The 22409-nt window shown below is 40.5% G+C and overlaps 3 protein-coding genes and 1 pseudogene across 7 annotated transcripts; 3 read left to right on the forward strand and 1 right to left on the reverse strand.

The window, feature by feature from the left end:
- Positions 1–359: 359 nt before the first annotated feature.
- On the forward strand, positions 360–5471 carry LOC147515286 (uncharacterized; annotated as a pseudogene). The gene is made up of 5 exons (XR_015212973.1): positions 360–422; positions 543–653; positions 701–2191; positions 2904–3111; positions 5300–5471. The product of XR_015212973.1 is annotated as an uncharacterized LOC147515286 (transcript).
- Positions 4829–7958, reverse strand: LOC147515287 (cation/H(+) antiporter 15-like). Of its 4 annotated transcripts, none has more exons than XM_086586542.1 (3): positions 7389–7958; positions 6138–7145; positions 4829–6044 (listed from the first exon to the last, which is right to left on the reverse strand). In XM_086586542.1, the coding sequence occupies exons 1-3, from the start codon at positions 7599–7601 to the stop codon at positions 4881–4883; spliced, it is 2385 nt and encodes a 794-aa protein (XP_086442668.1). In that variant the 5' UTR covers positions 7602–7958; the 3' UTR covers positions 4829–4880. The 4 variants fall into 4 exon arrangements, with proteins under 4 accessions (XP_086442668.1, XP_086442677.1, XP_086442681.1 ...); XM_086586551.1 differs by having other exon boundaries at positions 6138–7289; positions 7389–7521; XM_086586555.1 differs by having other exon boundaries at positions 7372–7508.
- A 9921-nt stretch (positions 7959–17879) lies between these two features.
- Positions 17880–19257, forward strand: LOC147515288 (uncharacterized). The gene is made up of 2 exons (XM_086592857.1): positions 17880–17945; positions 18532–19257. The coding sequence occupies exons 1-2, from the start codon at positions 17880–17882 to the stop codon at positions 19255–19257; spliced, it is 792 nt and encodes a 263-aa protein (XP_086448983.1).
- A 1766-nt stretch (positions 19258–21023) lies between these two features.
- LOC147515289 (uncharacterized) lies at positions 21024–22283 on the forward strand. Its single transcript, XM_086592859.1, has one exon. It carries the CDS (start codon positions 21024–21026, stop codon positions 22281–22283), a length of 1260 nt encoding a protein of 419 aa, XP_086448985.1.
- The last annotated feature ends 126 nt before the right edge of the window (positions 22284–22409 follow it).

Below are 22409 nucleotides of genomic sequence, written 5' to 3' on the forward strand. Positions count from 1 at the left end.
CGTCCGCGTCCGTGGGTTTGCATTTCAGGAGAGAAATTCTGTGTAAAATTTTGAACAAATGAGACGAAACCTCAAAATCCTAAAGAATTTGAAAAACAAATGCCGCTTCAAATGATTCAAACCCAATTCGTTCATTCAATCTAGAACAAAAACTCCAACTCAACAGTCGAAATTCACTAAACCTATTAACTTGTTTCCCAAGTAATCGACCCACAGCATTCTCTTGCACTTGGTTTCTTAAATTGGGCTTCTAAAAACAAATTTCTCTCACACTTAACTCACGTCCCTCCATTTCACTTACCATCTTTCGATTTATGACGTGGTATTGCTTCGCAGACAGTGGGTAAGAAAGTGCCGTAATGGCGTTTGTGATTTTTAATAATATTGGTTCGTTTGGTGATCATGATGAGATTGGACATGAGGTATGTAATTAGCTTTTAGCTTCACTTGCTGATGGCCGTGATGGGTATGTTGATTTCGCAAAAAAATGTTTAGTGAAATGTCTGTTAGGGGGTATTTGTTTTAGTATACTGTTGGATTAGGTGTTTGTTTTTATTGGGATGTTTTGTAGAGTTTGTGAATTTGACGAGTTACTGAAATTTGTGGAAGGGGTTAAAAGAGATGTTTGGATGATTAGTGTATCAATTATTTCGGTTTGATTGTTGATGATTTGTAAAGTGGGTAGAGTACATGAGGTGAGCTAAGAAGTAGAGATTGCAAGCCTGATATTGTGGCTTACAGGATTGTAACGGAAGCTTTTTGAGCTGAAGATGAATTTGTAGAAACGGAGAAGGTCTTAAACAGGAAGAGAAAATTTTGGGGGTGGCGCCTAGGGCCAATGATTGTAGAGAGTTCTTATTAAATTTGATTTCCAAGAGACGGTTGCAGAAATCTAAAGAATTGGGCCAAGTAATTATTGAAGGAAACTTCCCGATTGAGGACGATGTACTTAATTCGACAGGCTCAGTTTCAGCTACAGATCCTCCTTTTTCAGTTTTATTTTTTTAAGTTCCTGATGTTGGCCAAGTGATTATAAGAGAGGTTTCCTTCCCTTATAACTTTAAAACAACTTGAGTAGAAATCTGAATGGAAAGACTGAGGAATTGGTGGAAGTTTATCACATTCTATCTTCTAAGAAGGATTACTTTTTGAATAAGGAGAGTTACAATATGATGATTTCCTTCTTGTGCACTGCAGGGCAAGTGAAAAGAGCTTATGCAGGTATTCAAGATATGAAGCAGAAAGGATTTGGCTTGATGTATTCTCATATAATTCTGTAATGGAAGCTTGTTGTAGAGAATATCTCTTGCCCCTTGCAAAATGGTTGTGGGATGAGATGTTTGCAAATGGGTGTTGTGGGAATTTAAAGACCTACAATATTCTTATTCAAAAATCATTCAAAATAGGAGAAGTGGAAGAGGCTCGCCGTCTATTCAAACACTTGTTAGAGAATGGATTAGCCCCCGATATTGTAACATATATATCCCTCATTGAAGGCCTTTGTCAAGAAGCAAAGTATGGAACTGCTTGTGAGATCTTTAAAATGTCAGTTGAACAAATATAACTCTTGCCCAGTCAATTTTAATGTCATTACTCCATTCTTTGTGCAAGGAAGGTATGTCGTAATTAACATGCTGTAGCATCTAAATCAGTAAGTATTTGGAGTAAATTTGCACGTTTCACAGTTGCAGCCTTATAACTATAGGTGTTTATAGAAGTATTGATTCTCACTAGTCCACCAAGTTCTTGGTACATGCAGTTAACTCTCTTGCAGCTTCAAGGGTGATTCATGGTCTTCCTCCTGATATATATTATTGATCATGAGTGTCATGTAGTTCTCTTGAAGGGTTCAAGGGATTCTGGGGACACAGAGATGGCTATTGAAAACGTTCAGTGGATTGCAGATAATTCATCTTCCATTCTGCAAGTAGCATCAGCAGAACTAGTTTCATCTCTTTATTCGTCTTTAAAGCCAGAGAAATTCATCCAGTTGATACGTGTGATGATGGGAAAGGGTCTAGTTTCGTATAATGATACTTCGATGGATGTTTGTGATGGAATCTCACTTACACTGCACGATGTTAGAGCGGCCATACATGTACTGCAGTCAGTATGATATTATGCCCCAGTTTATTGTCCTTGCTCAGTTAATAAAGAAAAAATAAGTGCGCAGATGAGTCATTTTTCACAGGTAATTTGTTTTCCCTAGATTTTCTTCATGAAGTTCAAGAATAAAGTACTTAGCTATCTCTTTATGTTTTGGGGTTTGAAATTTAGAAAAATGTCAGTTTTCCTAAAAGTATGGAGAACTAGAGTATTTGGAAACAATAAGAGTATACAACAACTGGCTAATCCACACACAACACATTGATCTGTGCGTAGTCCAGAGGAGGTGAAGGAAAGAATTGGCAAGTGCTAACCGTAAAAAATTGGTGAAAAAAATTTACCCAAACACACAGTCACTTATCTGGATCCAGAAGTGATTCACTTCGAAACTAAATAGGCATTCCAAGAGATCCGTATTGTCTAGAATAAAGCACGAAATAAAACTGTAATGGTAGTCGATCTGCAAGAGCGAAAATTTAGTTAGATATTTATATTCTACCAATGTTTGAGCTTTTAGAAATCTTCTGTACTACATTCATATGGACAACCTATATGTACATATACAGAATCCTGAGAGTAGTGGATTGGTCTCAATTATTTGGTAGGTTGCAGGACTTCACACTTTTATATGATCTCATTGTAGTCTAATGGTCCATAATACCCGCGTTTGCTTCATTTTCTATATACTAGAAATGATTATTTTTTTTTTTGCATCTGACACTGGTGAAATGCAGTATCCATGCTTGTTAATGTAATTTTCGTTGTTGAATAACTTCTGATTTTTATTTCATTTACAGTATTCAGACGACCTTCCTGTATCCTTCTATTTCGACTACTACACCAAAACCTGCATCGATCCCATTGCTTTCAGCATTAAGGAGATTTACTTTGGTCGCAGTCTCGCAGAACATACTCTAATTTAAACATGGCAGCTGTTAAAAAGTTTTTTGTTATCTGGCACTATTAGGGGCTAGAAATACAAAGGATCAAGTGAAGGAAAGAAAGGTAACAAGAAGTGGAAACACTATTAGTTTATTTTATATGATCATTAGCTCAGGTTGTTAGAAAAATATTTATAATTAGAATTATTAGGTTTTGGTAACTGTATTAATGACCTAATTAGCAGTTTGCCCGCTAGCACTTATTTGCACTTGGTCACTTATTATTGGCATTTAGCCGGTCCAAAATTGTTTGTTAACAGCAGCGTTGATTAAGGCTTTACAACTGTCAAGGAACCAAAGCCTTAATCGAAACATTCCATCAATAAAATCATATCTACATTTAGTATTTTGGACAATTGCCCTCAGAACACCTTGATTAGCTAGAATAATCTCTGTGATCACTATGTCAGCACCTGGACCATAAAAGTAAGTAAATGTTTTTGAAAAAAACAAACCTTCCATCAACAAACTCATGTGTACATTTGTCTGTGCAACTGTGTCCTATATTTAATTGGAAAGAAAGATTTATTGGTACTTCTAAGCCATCACAACTTGTGTTAGTATAGATAACCGCTAGAGGAAATGAAAATGTATATTCAGAATTAGATGCCAGAGATGATAGACTCCATTGGGGCGAGGAGGCAAGTGCAAGCTCTGAACATTAGCATGTTGTTTGTGACAAATGAACCAACTCTATGCTCATGGAGACCGCCTGATGGGGCTGTTGGGAATTCAAGATGTGGATATGGTGGGATAGTGAGGTACCAAGAAGTTGATATAGTGGCTACTTATACAGGAGATGGTAAAGTCAAATCTGTTATATTCCAAGAACTCAATGCGATACAAATAGGTGTCGAGTAGTGGTGGATATCCAGGCAGTAGCGCGGTACTGGGTTGGCGGCACTAATAAGAATAGAGGTTATAGATTCCAGGACTTGATGGTCAATTGGGAAGTCCTACTCAGGGACTAACATAGTTATGTCACTGTGTTGCTTTGGGGTCCTCGCGGTGAATCTTGGCGATTGTTGTAAAGTAGGAGTTGGTCCTTTACAGGGGGTTATGTCTGTTGGTTTGGGTTTGATGAAAATCTCCCTCACTTGGCCTTTCTGTCAGACTCTGGTATGCAATAGGTAAGTTATCTTTGTCCTTCCTGGTTTAAACACTTTTATATCAGTTGATTGTAGCTTATATATATGGTTCTTATCAATAAAGTTTTTTTCATCAAATAAATAAAAATAGGTGTTGAGATGTGTCTGACGAAGAGCCTTGAAAGAATTAAAGTGGAAATTTAATTCTTTGAGAGCTGTTCAGTAAGTTAGGGGGTGCTGAATTGGCTCGATTGCACTGTCATAACCCGGCAACTTCCATCCATAACTTAGCTAACTACTTTGAAGCCATCTCTTTTGGACATGCCTATATGGAAGTCAATAGGGATGTGTTAGCAGGAGCTTGTGCTTGCACAGTTGGACAACTGCTGCTGCTCATGTCTATAGGGAAGTTAACAGGGATGTCTATGGAACTTTCTGATATGTCAATCAAGGACAAATTAGGAACTATGCAGTCCGACTTAGAAAGGACTTGCATCCCAGTCTGTAGCGCGCATGTCTTAAACATTGGTATATGTCTTTAGTTTGATATACATCTTTTTGTATGTGTAAAAAAAACGAAAAATTCATATTGTTGCCCTTGCAAAATTTTGATTAGAAAAAGTCCCGCAATTATGTTAATTGAAACTAAATGTTGTTATCAATCTATATACACTAATACACATACCATGATTCACGATAAGTTGTCATTTGGTATCTTTCATTCAAAACGAGGTTTCTTCCTCTTTCAACACATTGTCATATCAGATTTAGTTTTCTTCTTGTCATCTTGCGAAAAATCTCTTGAGCCTGCAGTTTCTTTTGCTTGTTGCTGCATTACCAAGATTGTTGCATTTCCCCCATAATTTGATGTCTCAAAGATGTCTCCAATAGTTCCTAGTTCTGAGCATTTGTCCCAATCTGTAAGTTCAAGGATAAGTGGGGAATTATCATCATGGCGTCTGCCCAGTATGATCATTTCATACTTGTTTCCCATTGCATCAATCACATTTATTACCCCTAACCCATCATTTACTTCTTCCTCTATGTATGTGACACGATCGTTGTATTCAGTTTTGAGGTTAAATTCACTTACTGTCTCATCATCAAGACTGCTCTCCATTATTTTACTATATTCATTAGAACTCATGAGGAACCTAATTACAGTGACCTCAACGTTTGGGTGTTCAGACATTCTTTCCACATATGCTAGTGCCTCACGGTCGTCCGGGCCACCCAGGAAGATCACTGCAACATGATAAGATGACCAATTTTCTAAAACAAACTTGATGCCGCCAAGAACTCCACGGTCAATGAGGATGCCAACAGAGCAAGGGGCATTTTGAAGGACATTCCTGTTCATTGCCCTTATCCCTCCGTTGACAGTCCCAGTAGCTAATTGTCTGTGGAAGGGGAGAATAATGAGAGAAATCAATTTGCTGAGCGCAAGCTTACATGCATCAGTATGCATAGATGCATAAGCTGATACCACGGTGTAGGGCTGAACTGATACTCTGCCTTGGTTGTTTTGTTCATAATACCTAAACACATTCATGATACTTTGGGAGGCCGTAGTAGCAGAAGAAAATTTCCGGTGCACTTTGTGGGAAATGAGAATGGGAGTTTCATGGCCAACAATTTCCACAAAATGAATGATGCTCAAGTTGATGGGACTAAATTTGGTCGGATTAGTGGCCTTGAGGAGATGGATCATGGATAGTGCATTCTGCTCATGGTGGATGCATGCAAGAATGCGTAGTTCAGTGTTGGGTTCAGAGTGTTGAATGGTTCTTTTGCTGTGGAGATTATAGTTCATTGATGACTTGTACAGATATCTCATCAGGGGCGCGGAAGCCCCCGTTGTGATAACCGATGACATGACCATGATTTGAAATGTAACTCTGTCAATTATCTGCATGCCAGAAAACACCTAAAGTTAGTAAGATCAAATTGTGATATATGTTTTAGAAGTATGGGGGACATAGTGAACAAATTGTTGTTGTACCTTAAGTCCATGCAACACTTGAAAAAAAGAAAGATCCAGAAAGCCTTGTGCGTTCATCGTGAGGCCAAGTAAGATGGCATCCTTGTACGACATATTGTAGTAAAGAGCAGGTAAAAATGCTCCTAAAAATTTTCCTGTGCAACTAAGGAGAACAATCAAACCCACATGGAGAACGGTACGTAAGTCAAAGCGAAATATATCCATCATCATCCCATTCTGGACACAGAAAATAGGCATGATCATCCATGTATTTAAGAACTGAAGCCTATCGACTAGAGTTGTTCCTAGAGGTGGCCCTGGTGGTATAATCACCCCAAAAAAGAAAGGCCCAAACAGGATGTCCAGACTCAAAAAACTAGACAGACATGCTAACATCATTACCGCTACGACCACAAAACAAAAGTATGCCTCTTTCACTGCCTTTTCATCTGGTATCTGTTTAATCATCCACTTTAGTGCTGGCCGCAGTATAAATATAATTATCATCATTACTAAAGATATACAGCCCGTCACAATTATAATTGAAAGTAGAAAGTGATCTACAACACCATCAAATGCCACAACAATTGTCATTATGGAGAAGTACAATATACCACTGATCAGTGAAGAAGATAAGGCTAAGTGGCTGAACTCCGTGTTGAAAATGTTGAGTTCAGACAGATGACCAGCAATTGCAGGGAAAGCTGGAATGGATTCTACAAGTCCTACAATTATAAGATTGCGGTATAGCTTGGTGTCTACGTGCTTAGTCGTTGATGACATCAGAGTAGCACAAGCAATAGATAGAGTCGATGGAATGACAAAGACCAAAACGCAAATTAGTATTGCTTTTCTTCCTGCCTTCAGTATCATCCTTGGGTGGTTCATCTGAACTCCAGTCAAGAAGGTCTGGTAAACTAGACCCAGACTTGCATACACTTCTAATGTTAAGAAACTTCCCCTGGGGAATATCATCTTTCGGAGTCCTTTGAAGCGACTTAGACATGAAGGACCTAATATGATACCAGCCTGTTAGATAAGAAACGCGCAACATTAACATTAGGTAGTCTTTTAAATACGAACTGTATAACCCTGTCAGATGATTCATGACCCCATGACCAAACAAAACTGCACATTTTAGTTTGTTGCGCTTGCCATCTATTCAGTTGGTTTCTGTTATAGGAAACAATATTAAAATCTAAAAAAAAAGTATTGCATTATAAAGACATATTTACATTATATATATACAACTTACAAGCAGAAGGAGCTTACAAAGATTTGAGAAACCGTTGTAGGTATGCCAAGAGGCTTAAGAAGAACTGATATGATAATCGCCGTGAATGAAGCTATAAACAGTTGAATTTCCAGTACAGGGAAGGAGAATTTGAGAGGATTATGACTGAATATACCAAAGGAAATGGCCGAATGGATGAAATCACATCCTTCTGTAATAACTGGCTGATACGTGGTGTTCTTACCTGCCATGATCTGAACTTATTTACTAGCCATTTGTTCTTGTTACAGGTACCAGAAGAACACATCAAGAATGAAGAAAGCAACAGAAAACCAATTCCTTCCTTGTTGTCTGGTTGAGAGTCAAGACTGCTATGTATGATCTTTTTGCTATATGCTAAATGAAGATGGTTTTTGTTGAAAAAAAAGGAAGAAAAGGAAGCGAATATAATTGATAAATGTTTGACCATCTAATTCTGGGTCTGTGGTTATTGTCTTCGAGAGGTCATTGCCTTACAAATAGGCACGTCTACATATATACACTTTTTTTTCCCATATACCATTTCAAATCCCCGCTCTAGATGTAATCTGTTCATGTTTAAGTATAAACACCAATCTAGAATATGAAGCTATGGAATAAAAATTTGTACGTGACTATATGGTGATTTATACTTTATGGCTCAGCCTAATTGCATATAATAAATTGATGTCATGTCATCATTGCCACGTGAGCTTTGTTGAGGTTAAACACCGATACCAATCGATTCCCCACTACATAGATAATTTGTATTTGAACACAATTCAACTCCAGACAATAATTTCAATATTCCCTACAACCAAACTAACATGCCCAACTCGTTAAACAACTATTAACAATAGATAATAATGTAAAGCAGTAAAAGCAAACCACAACAGAAAAATATACCGTGGTCCGGCCAATTGTGCCTACTTCCACAAGAGTTTGTCTTTTTATAAAGTAGGAAGGAATATTACAATCACTCCTTGCAGTCTCTCACCTTACTAGATCACTCCTCTCTCTTTACAGGGTTGTTTCTCTGTAAAGGTTATCTCTCAATCTTGATTGCTTTTAAGATTGGGTTTCTCTCTCTTGTGCTGTGTATTTTCGTGTCTTCTCCCTTAGTTAGGTTTTGCCAAAAACCTCAACCTGTATTGTAAACTCGCGGTTCCACAAAAATAGAATTCTTCTGAAAATAGACATGTGCGCGGGTCGCATTTCGGGCAAGCCTATTTGAGCGCGGGTCGCACTCAGGCTTCTACACGCAAACAGAATTCCTTTTCTCCTCATGTGAGGGATAACTCCAACAATCTCCCCCTCTCGAACAGTGAGAGGGATATCTCCATGCAATTTCCAAATCAACAGGAGGAGTTTGCTACCATTCCGGCAGTAGCACAACAAATATCAAACTTACCTTTCGGTAAGACTTTGGTCATCATATCCGACCCGTTCTTGTTGGTATGGATCTTCTCGATACACAAATGCTTGTCTTCGAGTACTTCTCTAATCCAATGATAACGTACGTGTATGTGCTTGGATCTAGAATGAAAATTTGGATTCTTGCTCAAATGGATGGCGCTCTAACTGTCACATAGAACTACAAACTGTTTCTGCTTTAGCCCTAGTTTGTCGAAGAACCTCTTCATCTATAGCATATCTTTGGAACACTCAGTGGCTGCAATATACTCGGCTTTTGTAGTGGAGAGGGCAACACACTTTTGTAACTTAGATTGCCAAGAAACTACTCTCCCTGCAAAAATAACCAGATAACCAAAGGTAGACTTCATCGAGTCAACATCACCTGCCATGTCTGTATCAGTGTAGCCTTCAAGTAAGGGCTTACTTCCACCAAAGCACAAACACGATTTGGAAGTGCCCTTAAGATATCTCAATATCCACTTAACAACTTCCCAATGTTCCTTACCCATATTTGACAGAAAACGGCTTACAACGCCCACGGCGAAAGTAATATCCGGTCTTGTACACACCATTGCATACATCAAGCTGGCCACTGCGGATGCATAAGGAATCTTTTCCATCTTACTCTCCTCATGCTCACCCTTTGGACACATCTCTTTGGTCATGTGGAGCTGGCCACCAAGCAGACAACTGACTGGCTTCGCTCGATCCATGTTGAATCTTTTCAACACCTTCTCAATATAGCTTTCTTGAGAAAGCCACAACTTCCCACTCTTTCTATCACGAGTGATCCGCATCCCAAGTATCTGCTTTACTTGACCCAAATCCTTCATCTCAAAGGACTTACTCAACTCTTTCTTCAGCTTGGATATCTTATTGATGTTTGGGCCAACTATCAACATATCATCCACATATAGTAAGAGCACTATGAAATCCCCATATAGAAATCTCTGAAGAAACACACAATGATCGGAAGCAGACTTCTTGTATCCTTGCTTCACCATAAAGGAATCAAACTTTATGTACCACTGTCTCTGTGCTTGCTTCAACCCATATAAGCTCTTTATCAGCTTGCATACTAGGTGCTCCTTGCTTTTGACCTCAAACCCCTCTGGCTGGTCCATGTAGACATCTTCTTCAAGGTCTCCATGAAGAAAGGATATCTTAACATCTAGCTGCTCAACCTTTAGGTTCATACTTGCGGTCATACCCAATACCACCCAGATATAAGTCAACTTCACTACAGGAGAGAAAATCTCATCAAAGTCAATCCATTTCCTTTGACCGAATTCTTTCACAACAAGGCGAGCTTTGTGCCTTGGGTGACTTATTCTTGAGAATTTTTCGTCCTTGCGGTTTCTCAACTAACTCATAAATATGATTCTTATGCAAAGAATCTATCTCGTCATGCATGACCTTCAACCACTTCTCTTTGTCTGTACCTTCAAGTGCCTCTTGATAGTACATAGGTTCTTCACCATCTAATAGTAGAACATACGTATATGGTGGATACCTGGTTGAAGCTAGTCTCTCTCTGTTTGACCTCCTTGCCCCATCTACTGGTGCCTCAAGAGAATGCACTTCTGCTTGCTCCGGTGGTGGTTCATGCACTTCATCTACATCTTCTATACCAATATGTTATATCCCATCATGAGCAATAAGATTCTCATTATGAGCTTAAAACTCATAGTTCTCTCCATTCTCAATGCCTTCTACACGTTCCACAGTAGGAACTTCTGGTTCTTAATAAACAAGATCATTGGTGAAAGCATGTAGCTTCTCACCCTCCTCAAAGTCTGCTATGGTTTGGTCTTCTAGGAACACAACATCTCGACTTTGGATTACCTTATTGTTAATCGGATCATAGAGTTTGTAACCAAACTTTTCATCTCCGTAACCAAGAAAAATGCACTGCTTGGCTTTGTCATCAAGCTTGGATCTCTCATCCTTCGGAATATGCACAAATGTCATGCACCCAAATACCCTCAAGTATCCATAATCAACATATCTGCCTGACCATACTCTCTCTGGATAATCACTACTCAGAGGCTTTGACGGCGATAGGTTGATCACATGTATGGCTATACGCATTGCTTCTACCCAGTATGTTCTAGGTAGCTTAGAGTGAGACAACATGCATCTCATCCTCTCTACAATGGTACGGTTCATTCTCTCTGCTATTCCATTCTGTTGCGGTGTCTTGGGAACGGTCTGCTCATGACGAATCCCATGATTATAACGCCCGTATTTAAAATACGTATTTATTTATTAATTAATTTATTTAAAATTCGCTAGATTGGATTTGGGATACGTGGGCCTGATTTTTGGGCCCGAGTCTGTGTTGGGCTTAGGTTTCAAACCCATGTATATATACATATTTTTCTAGAGAATAGGGTTTTTAGATAAATATAAAATAAAAATGGAGGAGGAGATAAAAGCTTGATTCCTAGAGCGTCGGAGCGCGACGATTCGGACGATGAGGGATTCGTCGAGTTTTTAATATAGGTGAGTAGATTTTATCTCTCACTGACTACTAAAACTATTATTTTCGCCTGTTTAGAATTTATGAATTTACTATCCAAAAATATATAAGTTTTGTTCATTCTTCCAGTTCATTATGTTCGATGCCGAAATATTCTGTCGGCTGTTGAAACCCAGTTATACTGATAAAATGGGTTTGACTATTAATTAATTTTAATTAGTTATCCATATATAATAAACTATTGTTTGTGTTATCGATTTTATTTGTTTTGGGTTGGACTGTTTTGTTGGTTGTTGAGTTAGAATCGGCGGTGGCTATTGATTGTGGGTGGAAGGTGGCTATCGATTTGGTTGTGTGTTGTTGTTGGATGGAATACGGTGGTTGGGCTGTCGAAGCTCGTAGAAGCTGTTAATGGCGGCGCAAATTCGAGATCTAGATTTGATGAAGGGCTTTGATTTAAGGATTTGAGGTTTTTGTTTGTATTAAAGTTGTAGGGGTTTTGAATCTGGTTATTTTCGAGTATGTTTGGAGGGGTGGCGATCGGAACTGGTGGTGGCTGGTGGTGGAAGAGGCTGCTAGAGCAGTTGAGGGAGACGACTTGGTTGGGCTTGGGTCGGGACCAAGTGGGTTGGTTTTGTTTGGGCCAAAAATCTATTTTAGTTTTGGGCCGGTTTTTATATTAGTTGCTGGGCCAAAATCTAATTTTGTTGTTGGGCCGGCTCACATAAGCTTTCTTTGGACCGGTTTTTTCTATTTTTATTTTGGGCTTGGTCCATATGTTTTAAAGTGGGTCAGGTTGATTCACTAGGCCAATTTAGACTTTTGGGGCCGGGTTCAAAGGTTTGGGTTTGGGCTTGGCTAGTTGGGTCCGAACCATTACCTTAGTAATGAGCCCAGGAGCCATGCACCTTGACCGTAGCCATGAACCATGGCTATGACCCTGAACCTATTGAGCATGAAAATGACAGGTTGACTTTGACATTGACCATTGACCGTTGACTGTGGAATGTTGACTTTTCCCAGATTTTCACATATTTAAGAATATGGACAAATGTAGTAGTAAAATATTGTCAAAAATTGTATAACCTTGTTTGTCATTATCTAATTAAGATTGATGTGAGTAGTGTGTAAAGCATATAAATATTAGCACGTAACAAGATGGGAATTCTTATAAGACTTAGATATATACGTTTTTATGAGAATTAAACTACATACGGACTCAAATTCATGGACTTTAGTATTGGGCTTTTGATGGTTGATCAGTTTGACTTGACTTATGATTTGGACTCGAATAATTATGTGTGATATTTGGACCTGAGTTGTTTCTTTCTTTTTAAAGTCGTTTCATTTTGACATTGGTAGAATGGACATATATTTTGATTATTTATATACTATTTATATTGTGCACAAATGGAAATAATGCGTGCCTTTGATAGTGAATTGAGTTCACATAAATATATTGAATGAATACATTACATGATTGATTACTATTATGAGTTGCTACTTAAATGAATTGTAGTATTTATGAAAGCTTGAGATATTCCATATGGTGTAGTGCAATATATGATTGGCATGTGAAATAATAAGTTTTGAGATTTGAAATAGAGATGCTTGGATATCGTGCAATGAATAGAATTGGCACGTGATAATGTGGTTTTTTATTATAACGAGAAATGTTGAACTTCAGTCCAATTAAGTGTACTAACATGAGATAGAACAAGAATTATTATTAAGATATTTCCAAATATGGTGGCTTAGTGCAATAATTTATTTAGCACGTGATAGAGTGAAATGGTTATGAGATACTAAGGTATGACACCTGAATAAATTACGTAACAAAAATCCTAGAACATAGCTACCACAACTCATGTGATTTGGCCCTAGTGATGGGTGTATGTGATATGATTGGCCCTTCTGGCGTTTCAGTGAATCTGAATGGCCCTTCGGGAGTAAGTAATTTGATTGGCGCTTCTGGCATTTCAGTGAATCTGAATGGCCCTTCTGGCGTAGCTAAATAGTGACTTGATTATTTCGTTCGCAAAACTAGAACGAGACGCGCGATATTTTTATGCCGAATAGTGGCGATTACTCACATAATGGCTTTTCGTGTGAGGGTTACCTGGTATGCGATATCCCGCTTAGGGTAGCTACACACGGAGTGGTTCATTATGTGAGAGGAGGCATGTGGATGTACATGTTCGGCGTTGGGTAGTGATTATGGTAGCCAGGAAAACTAGATAAGACATAAATACGATTTGATTTTAGGGACACGCAAAGAAAGCCTTAAATAATATAATTATGGTAATATGTTGGTTAATGATATATCTTTAAATATATGATTGTATATAGTTTTGCAGAAGGGTGGGTCAAACTAATTACAAATGAGAGGCGACCCACTTTTAATTTAGCATGAAATGCGGTAAGTATAGAATATGCTTGGCTGGTTTTTAGTTTAGTTAGAACCTAAGGCGCCTCGGTGGAGGAACTAAATGTCTTTGTATTATGGTTGGGAAGCTAAGGCGCCTCAATGGAGGAACTACATGCCTTATTTATTATGCGTATAGTTTGTTGTGTGGTTAGTGGGAAGTTAAGGCACCTCAGTAGGAACTACGTGCCTAAATTATTGTACTTAAGGATGTTGTATTAGTCGTTGGAAGTTAAGGTGCCTTGGTGGAGGAACTAACTGCCTTATGGATTGTGTATATATTTGTACCAGCATTATTTATAATGCTGACCCGATTTGCATGTTTGCTTATCGGGTGTGTTCATTAAATGAACATAGTTGATAAGTCTTGACAGGTTTAGTGTTGAAGAAGGTTGGTTGCTGCTTGTGGTTTGCATTAGCGTCGCATTTCAAGATATGTTTTGTTTTCCCTTGAGGTGAAATAGATTTTCAGTTGAGACAATATTTTTGTATTTTCATTTGTAATTTTAATTAAAGGGTTATTGAAAGGAGATTTGTAACCTAATCTTATTTGTGAATTTTTGTAATGAAGAGGACTTTTGTTTAAGTTGAAATTTTTATTGGCTTTTAATTATCCGTATATTTAAACTGTTTATGATTTTTTGGAAGTTAAGAGTGCACCACACCTCGAAAATCGAAGAGTCGGGAACAAATATTGTTTTTTCGAATTCTGTCGAAATTCGGGGTGTGACAATGACTCTGGTAATACTCTTCAAACGACCCAATGTACTCACCCCCATTATCTGAGCGAATACACTTCAACAACTTCCCACTCTCTCTTTCCACTATGCTGTGGAATTTCTCAGACAAGCCAAGTACTTCATCCTTGGTCTTCAAACTATATGCCCATACCTTTCTTGACGCATCATCAATGAAGGTCACGAAGTATAAAGGTCCCCCGTGGGACTTCACTTTTATAGGACCACATAAGTCTGTGTGCACTAGTTCAAGGATGACATTGTCCTTTCTGTGAGACGTGAATCTTTGGAAAGACACCCTGTGTTGCTTTCCTACCAAACAGTGAGTACATGTATTTAAATATGTACCTTTGATGTCTGGCAAGGCATTTTGCTTAGCAAGAACTTCCATCCCTTTTATGCCCATATGACCACGGTCTAGCATTGCCCAGTTAGGAGGAAGCTTCTTCTTACATAGCATACACGCCGATTTACACAAACTAGCCTGTGTTTTGTAAAGAGAGCAAGTTTTCTTCCCTCTGGCTGCTACAATGGAACCTCTGCTCAGTTTCTATACCCCATTACCAAACGAGTTTACAAAGCCATCGTCATCTAACTTCCCAGCCGAAATTAGGCTTAGTCGTATGTCAGGGACATGTCTTACATCCTTGAGTGTCAAGGTGTAGCCGACATTGGTTTCTACATGAACATCTCCAATGCCTATAATCTTCGAGACACCATTGTTACCCATCTTCACTTTACCATATTCACTACAGTTGTAGGAAGTGAAGAATTCTCTGTGTGGTGTGACGTGATAGGATGCTCCTATATCTATCACCCACTCTATATCCTGGCATGAGGCACTAAGACAGCACACACCACAATCTGACACAATTCCCACTAAATCATCGACTAGTGCGGTAGTATCTCTACCTGTGTTTCCGTTCCTCTGCACCATGTCTTCATGTACACAGTTATTCTTCTCATCCATCTTTAGTGTTCTGCACTCATACCTGAAGTGACCCTTGGTGGTACAATAGTAACATTGCCTCTCTGCCTTAGGAGTTCTAGCTTCACCCTAGATTTATACTGTCATCACCTTTAGAGCGAGATGGTTTCTGTTTCTACCTCTTCCCGTTTCTCGTGACAAGGATCTCTCGAGTGAGAGGGCTGCCTTTTGAACTCCTTCTAGTCTCCTCATTCAACAAAAAGCGATAGCCATCTCCATGGTAACGATTCCATCCTTGGCGCTCTCGTGTAGAGGCGCTAACGTCTCCCGACTTTTCGGGTAGAGAGCCTAATAGAAACAAAGTCTCAACTTCGTCTCCCAAATTAATCTTCATCAAATGCATCTGATTGATGGTATTTTGTACTTCGTTAAGATGCTCAGACATTGAAGAACCTTCTTAGTACTTCGTGTTGGCAAACTTCTTAACGACTAGCACTTTGTTTCCGCCCGACTTCCTCTCATAGAGGTCTTCGAGTTTCTTCCACAAGGCAAAAGTTGTAGTCTCTTGGGATACATGGTGAAAGACGCTGTCGTCAATCCACTGTCAAATGTACCCAATTGCTTTTCATTCAAGCTTGCTCCACTCAGCCGCAGTAATCGTTTCTGGTCTTTCTCCTCCATTCTCAATGAGTTATGCCAAGTCCTTGCAATAAAGTAAGTCTTCCATCTTGGCTTTCAAAATGGTGTAGTTCTTCCTATTCAGACTCGTCATGCTAGTGTTCACGAAATTGTCTATCTCTACAAGTTATTTAAACTCAAATCTTTTCTCAGGAGTTTTGTCAGACAACTTCCGACCAAGATTTGGATAACACCCTAGGCTAATCTAACCAAGGCTCTGATACCACTTGTTGGGGTTAAACACCGATACCAATCGATTCCCCACTACACAGATAACTTGTATTTGAACACAATTTAACTCCAGACAACAATCTCAATATTCCCTACAACAAAACTAACATGCCTAACTCGTTAAACAACTATTAACAACAGATAATAATATAAAGCAGTAAAAGCAAACCACAACACAAAGATGTACCGTGGTTCGGACAATGGTGCCTACTTCCATAAGAGTTTGTCCTTTTATAAAGTGGGAATGAAGATCACAATCACTCCTTGCAGTCTCTCACCTTACTAGATCACTCCTCTCTCTTTACAAGGTTGTTTCTCTATAAAGGTTATCTCTCAATCTTGATTGCTTTCAAGATTGGGTTTCTCTCTCTTGTGTTGTCTATTTTGGTGTCTTCTCCCTTAGTTAGGTTTTGCCAAAAATCCCAACCTGTATTGTAAACTCGCTGTTCTACAAAAATAGAATTCTTCTGAAAATAGACATGAGCGCGGGTCGCGCTGAAGGTACTGGAGGTCGACCAAGGCATGAGCGCTGGTCGCTCTTTGGGCAAGCCTATTTTGAGCCCGGGTCGCGCTCAAGCTTCTGCACGCAAGCAGAATTCTTTTTCTCCTCAGGTGAGGGATAACTCCAACAAGCTTGTCTATCCACGAAAAGAAATAGAAAAAGTGCAAATTGGGGATGCATTTCAATATTAGAAAGGCATTGGTCTATGATCTAGTTTTGCACTACAAATTTATGTTGTGAGGCAATGGTTTATGCTCTGTTATATAAGGTTATATATTGTGTGAGGTGACAGATATATAACAATAAGGATAAATTTGCTTTGATTTTGCACTGAAAATTTATGTTGTGTGCAAGAGATGATGTTACGTATAATGCAAAATCAAAACAAACTATATGAAAATCAATATACTGTTATCTTTTGAGTCTATATTCATACAAATGGGATAATGATACAAATCAGGTCTATGGAATGAATTTTTTTTCCAAGCTTTCGATGTGTTTCAAAGTATATTTCTTTTCCATTTTTTTCCATCTTCTCTGTTAAAGCGCTTGCCTTTAATTCCATTTGCAGTTGTTTCCATGGTTCCTTTTAACATATGCATGAAATTCCACTAGATTATGAACTTTAATTTCCCTTGCTCATACTCTGCTTAATAGAGGTGTTGCCGTGCTGGACAAAGAAAGAGGAAATTATTCAACACTTTTTTTTTTAACGACAACAGATAATTAAATTTTAAAGAACGTGTCTAGTTGTCCATACATACTGTAGTGGCATAATGTGGTAGTTGGACTAAGTCAGCGATGCATAGGATAGGGTGCAACATAACGAAGGAAAAGGACGAGCATGGTAGCGTAGCCGCTGAACCCTAGACTGCAGACATGGCAGGTGTACGGCCAGAAGGAGAGCCATGGGATGATAAGATAGATGGACGGTCCAGATAGAGGGAGGAGGATATAAAAAGAAGAGGAAGGGGAGAAAAAAGGGAGGCCGCTAGGGAGAGAAAGAGGTGAACAGTGAGAATTAGAGAGAAAAAGAGAGGCTTGTAAGTTTGAGATATATTAGGTTCATACATTTGGCGCCGTCTGTGGGGACAGATAAAAGCGACTTAGAAATGGCACCAAAGAGAGCAGCGGGCAGGCCAAAGAAGGTGAGGGTTCAGGAACCAATGCCAGAAGCGGTGATTGAGGAGGGGCAAGAATGAGAAGAGGGGCGAGCAGCGGAAGAAACACAACTGATGCGAGAAGAGATTGAGAGCCTGAGAGAGGAGAACAATGAGCTGAGAATATAGAAAGAGAGAGAGAGAAGGGGGAGGAAGAGGCCGGGGAAGAGCTAAGTGAGGGGTTTGAAAATGAGGGATCTGAAGACGAGGAAGAGCCCGGACCGAATCTTGTGGAAAACCTGGTAGTTGGTTTGACAATTGAGCAAGTCCAAGAAATGATAAACAATGATAGGGAAGCAAACCGACGGCAACGAAGGAGCACAGAGGAGCGGCCAGTCAGGTGGTGGCTGGGTTGAATCGCAACCCTTTAGCAGATGACATATGGGCTTCGGAGGTCCCAAAGCGGTTTGCCCAGCCGAGGTTCGAGAGGTACGACGGCAAAGGAGATCCAGCGGATCACATCCATCATTTTCGGCAACAGATGCCACTTTGGCAGGAGTCTCGGTATGATGATCTGCGGTGTATGATGTTCCCGGCTAGCCTTCAAGGAGGGGCATCGGATTAGTACTACATATTGCCAGTGGGGAGCATAAAAAATTTCCAGGAATTAGAGCAGGCGTTCATAGATCACTTCATACATCAGAAGCAGCGGGTGGTAGATATCGCGGCTCTATTCAATGTGCAACAAAGGTCCGCGAAATCAGTTAAGGAGTTTCTGTGCCGGTTCAAGACAGAGACACTGAAAGTTGAAAATCTGGATGAGAGGACAGTGGTGATGGCCTTTGAGAGAGGCTTGCGTCCAGGGACAGGAGTGCACCAGTCCGTAGCCAAGAATGAGATCGCGACATTACATGAGCTGTATCCGCGAGTGGAAAAGTATATAAGGTATAAAGATTCTATGCAGAAGGATTCCAAGAGGTCAAGAAAGGCAGTGTTGTCTTTGGAGAAGGAAATGGAACACCGAAAAGCAGAGACATCAGAAAAAGAAAGTGGGGGATACCGCGGATACAGAGCATGGGCAGAAGGAGGCCGGGAAGGCGACCGAAGGGAGTACAGGGAGAGGAAGCCATACTGCAAAATGGAACAGACTCCGCTGAATAAGCCACTGAGTGAGATCTTGCCCTTAATAAAGAATCTGCTGGGTTATGAAGGATCGCGAAGCACGCCAATAGAGATACCAGAGAAACCCTTCTGTGCATATCATCAGATAAGGAATCATGAGACGAATGATTTTTACGCTCTAAAATGGTTGGTTCAGAGAATGGTGGAGAAAGAGAGGATGAGAGAGTTTGTGAGAGACGCCCAGAATGAGGAGCGCATGCCGCCGTAGGGAAGAGTACTGGGAACCATCAATGTGATTTACAGCGGCGAGGTTCTGAGAATAGATAGACCATGACAAAAGGAGGTGACAGCAATAGAAAAAGACAGAATCGTATTTAGTAGCGCAGACCTCCAGGCAGTGGACTCACCACACGAAGATGCGCTGGTCATTACAGTAGCAATGGGAAACTACATGGTGAAAAGGGTGTTGATTGATTATGGAAGTGCAGTGGATTTGTTATTCAGAGGTGCTTTAGAGGAAATAGGAGTCGATCCTAAGCAGCTACGTCCTTCGTAAACTAATTTGTATGGATTTAACGGGAGTATGACAGAGCCCATGGGGGAACTCTTATTGCCCGTGACAACAGGACCAGTGACAATTTTTGCCCAATTCATGGTTGTAGATTTTGCTTCGCAATATAATGCAATCTTAGGAAGGCGGTGGACTCACGAGATGAAGGTCGTCCCATCAACGTATTATCAGGTAATACGATTCCCCACACCTACCGGCATGTTTGAGGTTTACGGTGATCAAGTAACTGCCAAGAATAGTCATCAGGGAACAGTGAAGCGGTTGATCCGCGGACCAGAAGGAGAGACTTCCAATCTTAGGAAGAGGTAGGCATAGCAATTATAGTGCACCTCGTTGGAGGGGGAGGATGAGACATCGACGGATCCAAAGACGCTCGATGAGATTGAGGTGGTGAATATTGGAAGGGGGGAAGAGGAGAAGTTCACGTCGATAGGATCCAGTTTGCCAGAAGAGTGGAGGGGTAAATTGATACAGTTCTTGTCATAAAATAGAGATGTCTTCGCTTGGACAATAGAGGATGTTACTAGGTTGGACCCGGAATTCACGTGTCACCATTTACATATGAAAGAAGATGCTAAACCCGTGAGACAAAAGATGCATAGTATTAGGCCGAAATACGCCGAGGGGATCCGTGAAGAGGTTGCTAGATTGAAAGGGGCAAGGATAATCCGAGAGGTTGAGTTCACGGACTGGTTGTCTAACATAGTCGCAGTACTTAAAAAGAATGGAAAGGTGCGTATGTGCGTGGATTTTACTAATGTAAATCTCGAATGCCCAAAGGACAGTTATCCCATGCCCCGAGTAGATGAGTTGGTGGATAGGACGGCAGGATTCAAGATATTTTCCTTCATGGATGCATCGATGTTGTACAATCAGGTCATAATGTATGGGCCAGATCAAGAAAAGACATTATTTGTGGTGGAAGGCGGTACATACTGCTATACGAGGATGCCGTTTGGTTTGAAGAATGCGGGGGCTACCTTCCAGCGGTTGGGTGAGAAAATGTTTGAAAGCAAGATTCGGAAGAGAATTGAGATTTACATAGACGATATGTTGGAAAAAAGTATGTTGGAAGAGGAACATATAGAGGGTTTGAGAGAGACCTTCGGGATACTGTGGAAATACAACTTGAAGCTGAACCCTGAGAAGTGTACATTCGGGGTGACTACTGGAAAGTTTTTGGGTTATATCGTTACTCATAGGGGGATCGAGGCTAACCCCGAGCAAATAAGGTCCTTCGTAGAGATGTCATCTCCATGTGAGAATGTGAAGGAAATCAATGCCGGTTAGCGGGGCGGTCCACGGCTTTGAATAGATTCATTTCCAAGTCATCCGATAAATGTAAACCGTTGTACAATTTGTTAAGAAGCACACCGGATTTTGTTTGGACCGCGGAGTGTGAGGAGGCATTTCAGGAATTGAAAAAATATTTGGGCAAAGTGCCTTTGTTGTCATGACCCGAGATGAGGGAGAAGTTATATTTGTACTTGGGGGCCATGGAATATGCAGTTAGCTCAGTTCTAGTTCGACTGGTAGACAAAATGGAGAAGCCGGTATATTTTCAGAGCAAGACATTACTAAACACAGAAATGAGGTACAGTAGAATTGAGAGGTATGCCTTGGCATTAGTTTTCTCCACCTTGAAGTTGAAACCCTACTTTAAAGCGCATGTGGTGGTGGTGGTAACAAATTTGCCTCTGAGACAAGCACTGAAGACGGAAAAATCTGGTAGAATGTTGAAGTGGTCAGTGATGCTGAGTTCCTATGAGATACAATATCAGATAAGAACCGTGGAAAAGGCGCAGGCGATGGATGAATTTCTGGCAGAGTTTCCTGCAGAGGATCCCACGTGGGGAGAGGAAATGGTCATGGAACCAGAAAGGGATGGAGAACCAGACCTCCTAGACCCGTGGGACAAGAGGAATGGATGGAGGGTATTCGCAGATGGGTTGGCTACCGATGCATGCAGCGGCATAGGAGTCGTGTTGGTTACACCTGATAATGGCAGAATAGAGCAAACCATGAAACTAGGGTTCGCAACATCCAGTAATGAAGCAGAATATGAAGCGGTGATAGCGAGATTGAGAATGGCCGAAGATTTGGGAGTGAAAGAGCTGACAGTATATTCCGATTCAAATTTGGTGGTGTGTCAAGCGAATGGAGGGTTCGCCGCCCGATGCCCTAGGATGGCAAGATATTTGGATGTGTTGCGCAAACGATTTGCAAAATTCACAAAACTCAGGTTCCTTCATTTGGGCCGCGGAGAGAACAGACATGTTGATGCCCTGGCATATGTAGCAGCCGCAATTCCCGGGTCAAAAGAAAGAACAATACGAGTGGGAATGTTGGAGAAACCGAGCATCGAGGACGCGATAGATATTTGTCAGGTCGCGGAAGAAACAGGGGGATGGATGGAGCCAATTAAGGGCTTTTTGGCGGGAAAGGAGGTGACAGATAAGAAGGAAAGAAGAAGATGGGAACAAACTTCTCAGAGATACGTTCTGCTGGAAGGAGAGTTGTACCGAAAAAACTTCAATGGACCACTGTTAAAATGCTTGGGTCTGCGGCTATCCCATGAGGTGTTGGCAGAATTACATGAGGGAGATTGCGGGAGCCATTCAGTGGGAAGAACTACGGCACATCGACTACTGACACAAGGGTATTTCTGGCCCCATATGAAAAGGGATGTCGTGGAATTTGCTAAGAGATGTGACAAATGTTAGAGATTTGCCCAGCTGATATTCGCCCCCGCAGAACCATTACATAACGTCTCGAGCCCATGGACGTTCGCTATGTGGGCAATGGATATAGTGGGACCGTTGCCCATGGCCAGTGGCAAATGGAGGTTC

Source organism: Coptis chinensis, chromosome 2, assembly GCF_015680905.1.
Source record: "Coptis chinensis isolate HL-2020 chromosome 2, ASM1568090v1, whole genome shotgun sequence".
NCBI classification, from domain to species: Eukaryota; Viridiplantae; Streptophyta; class Magnoliopsida; order Ranunculales; family Ranunculaceae; genus Coptis; species Coptis chinensis.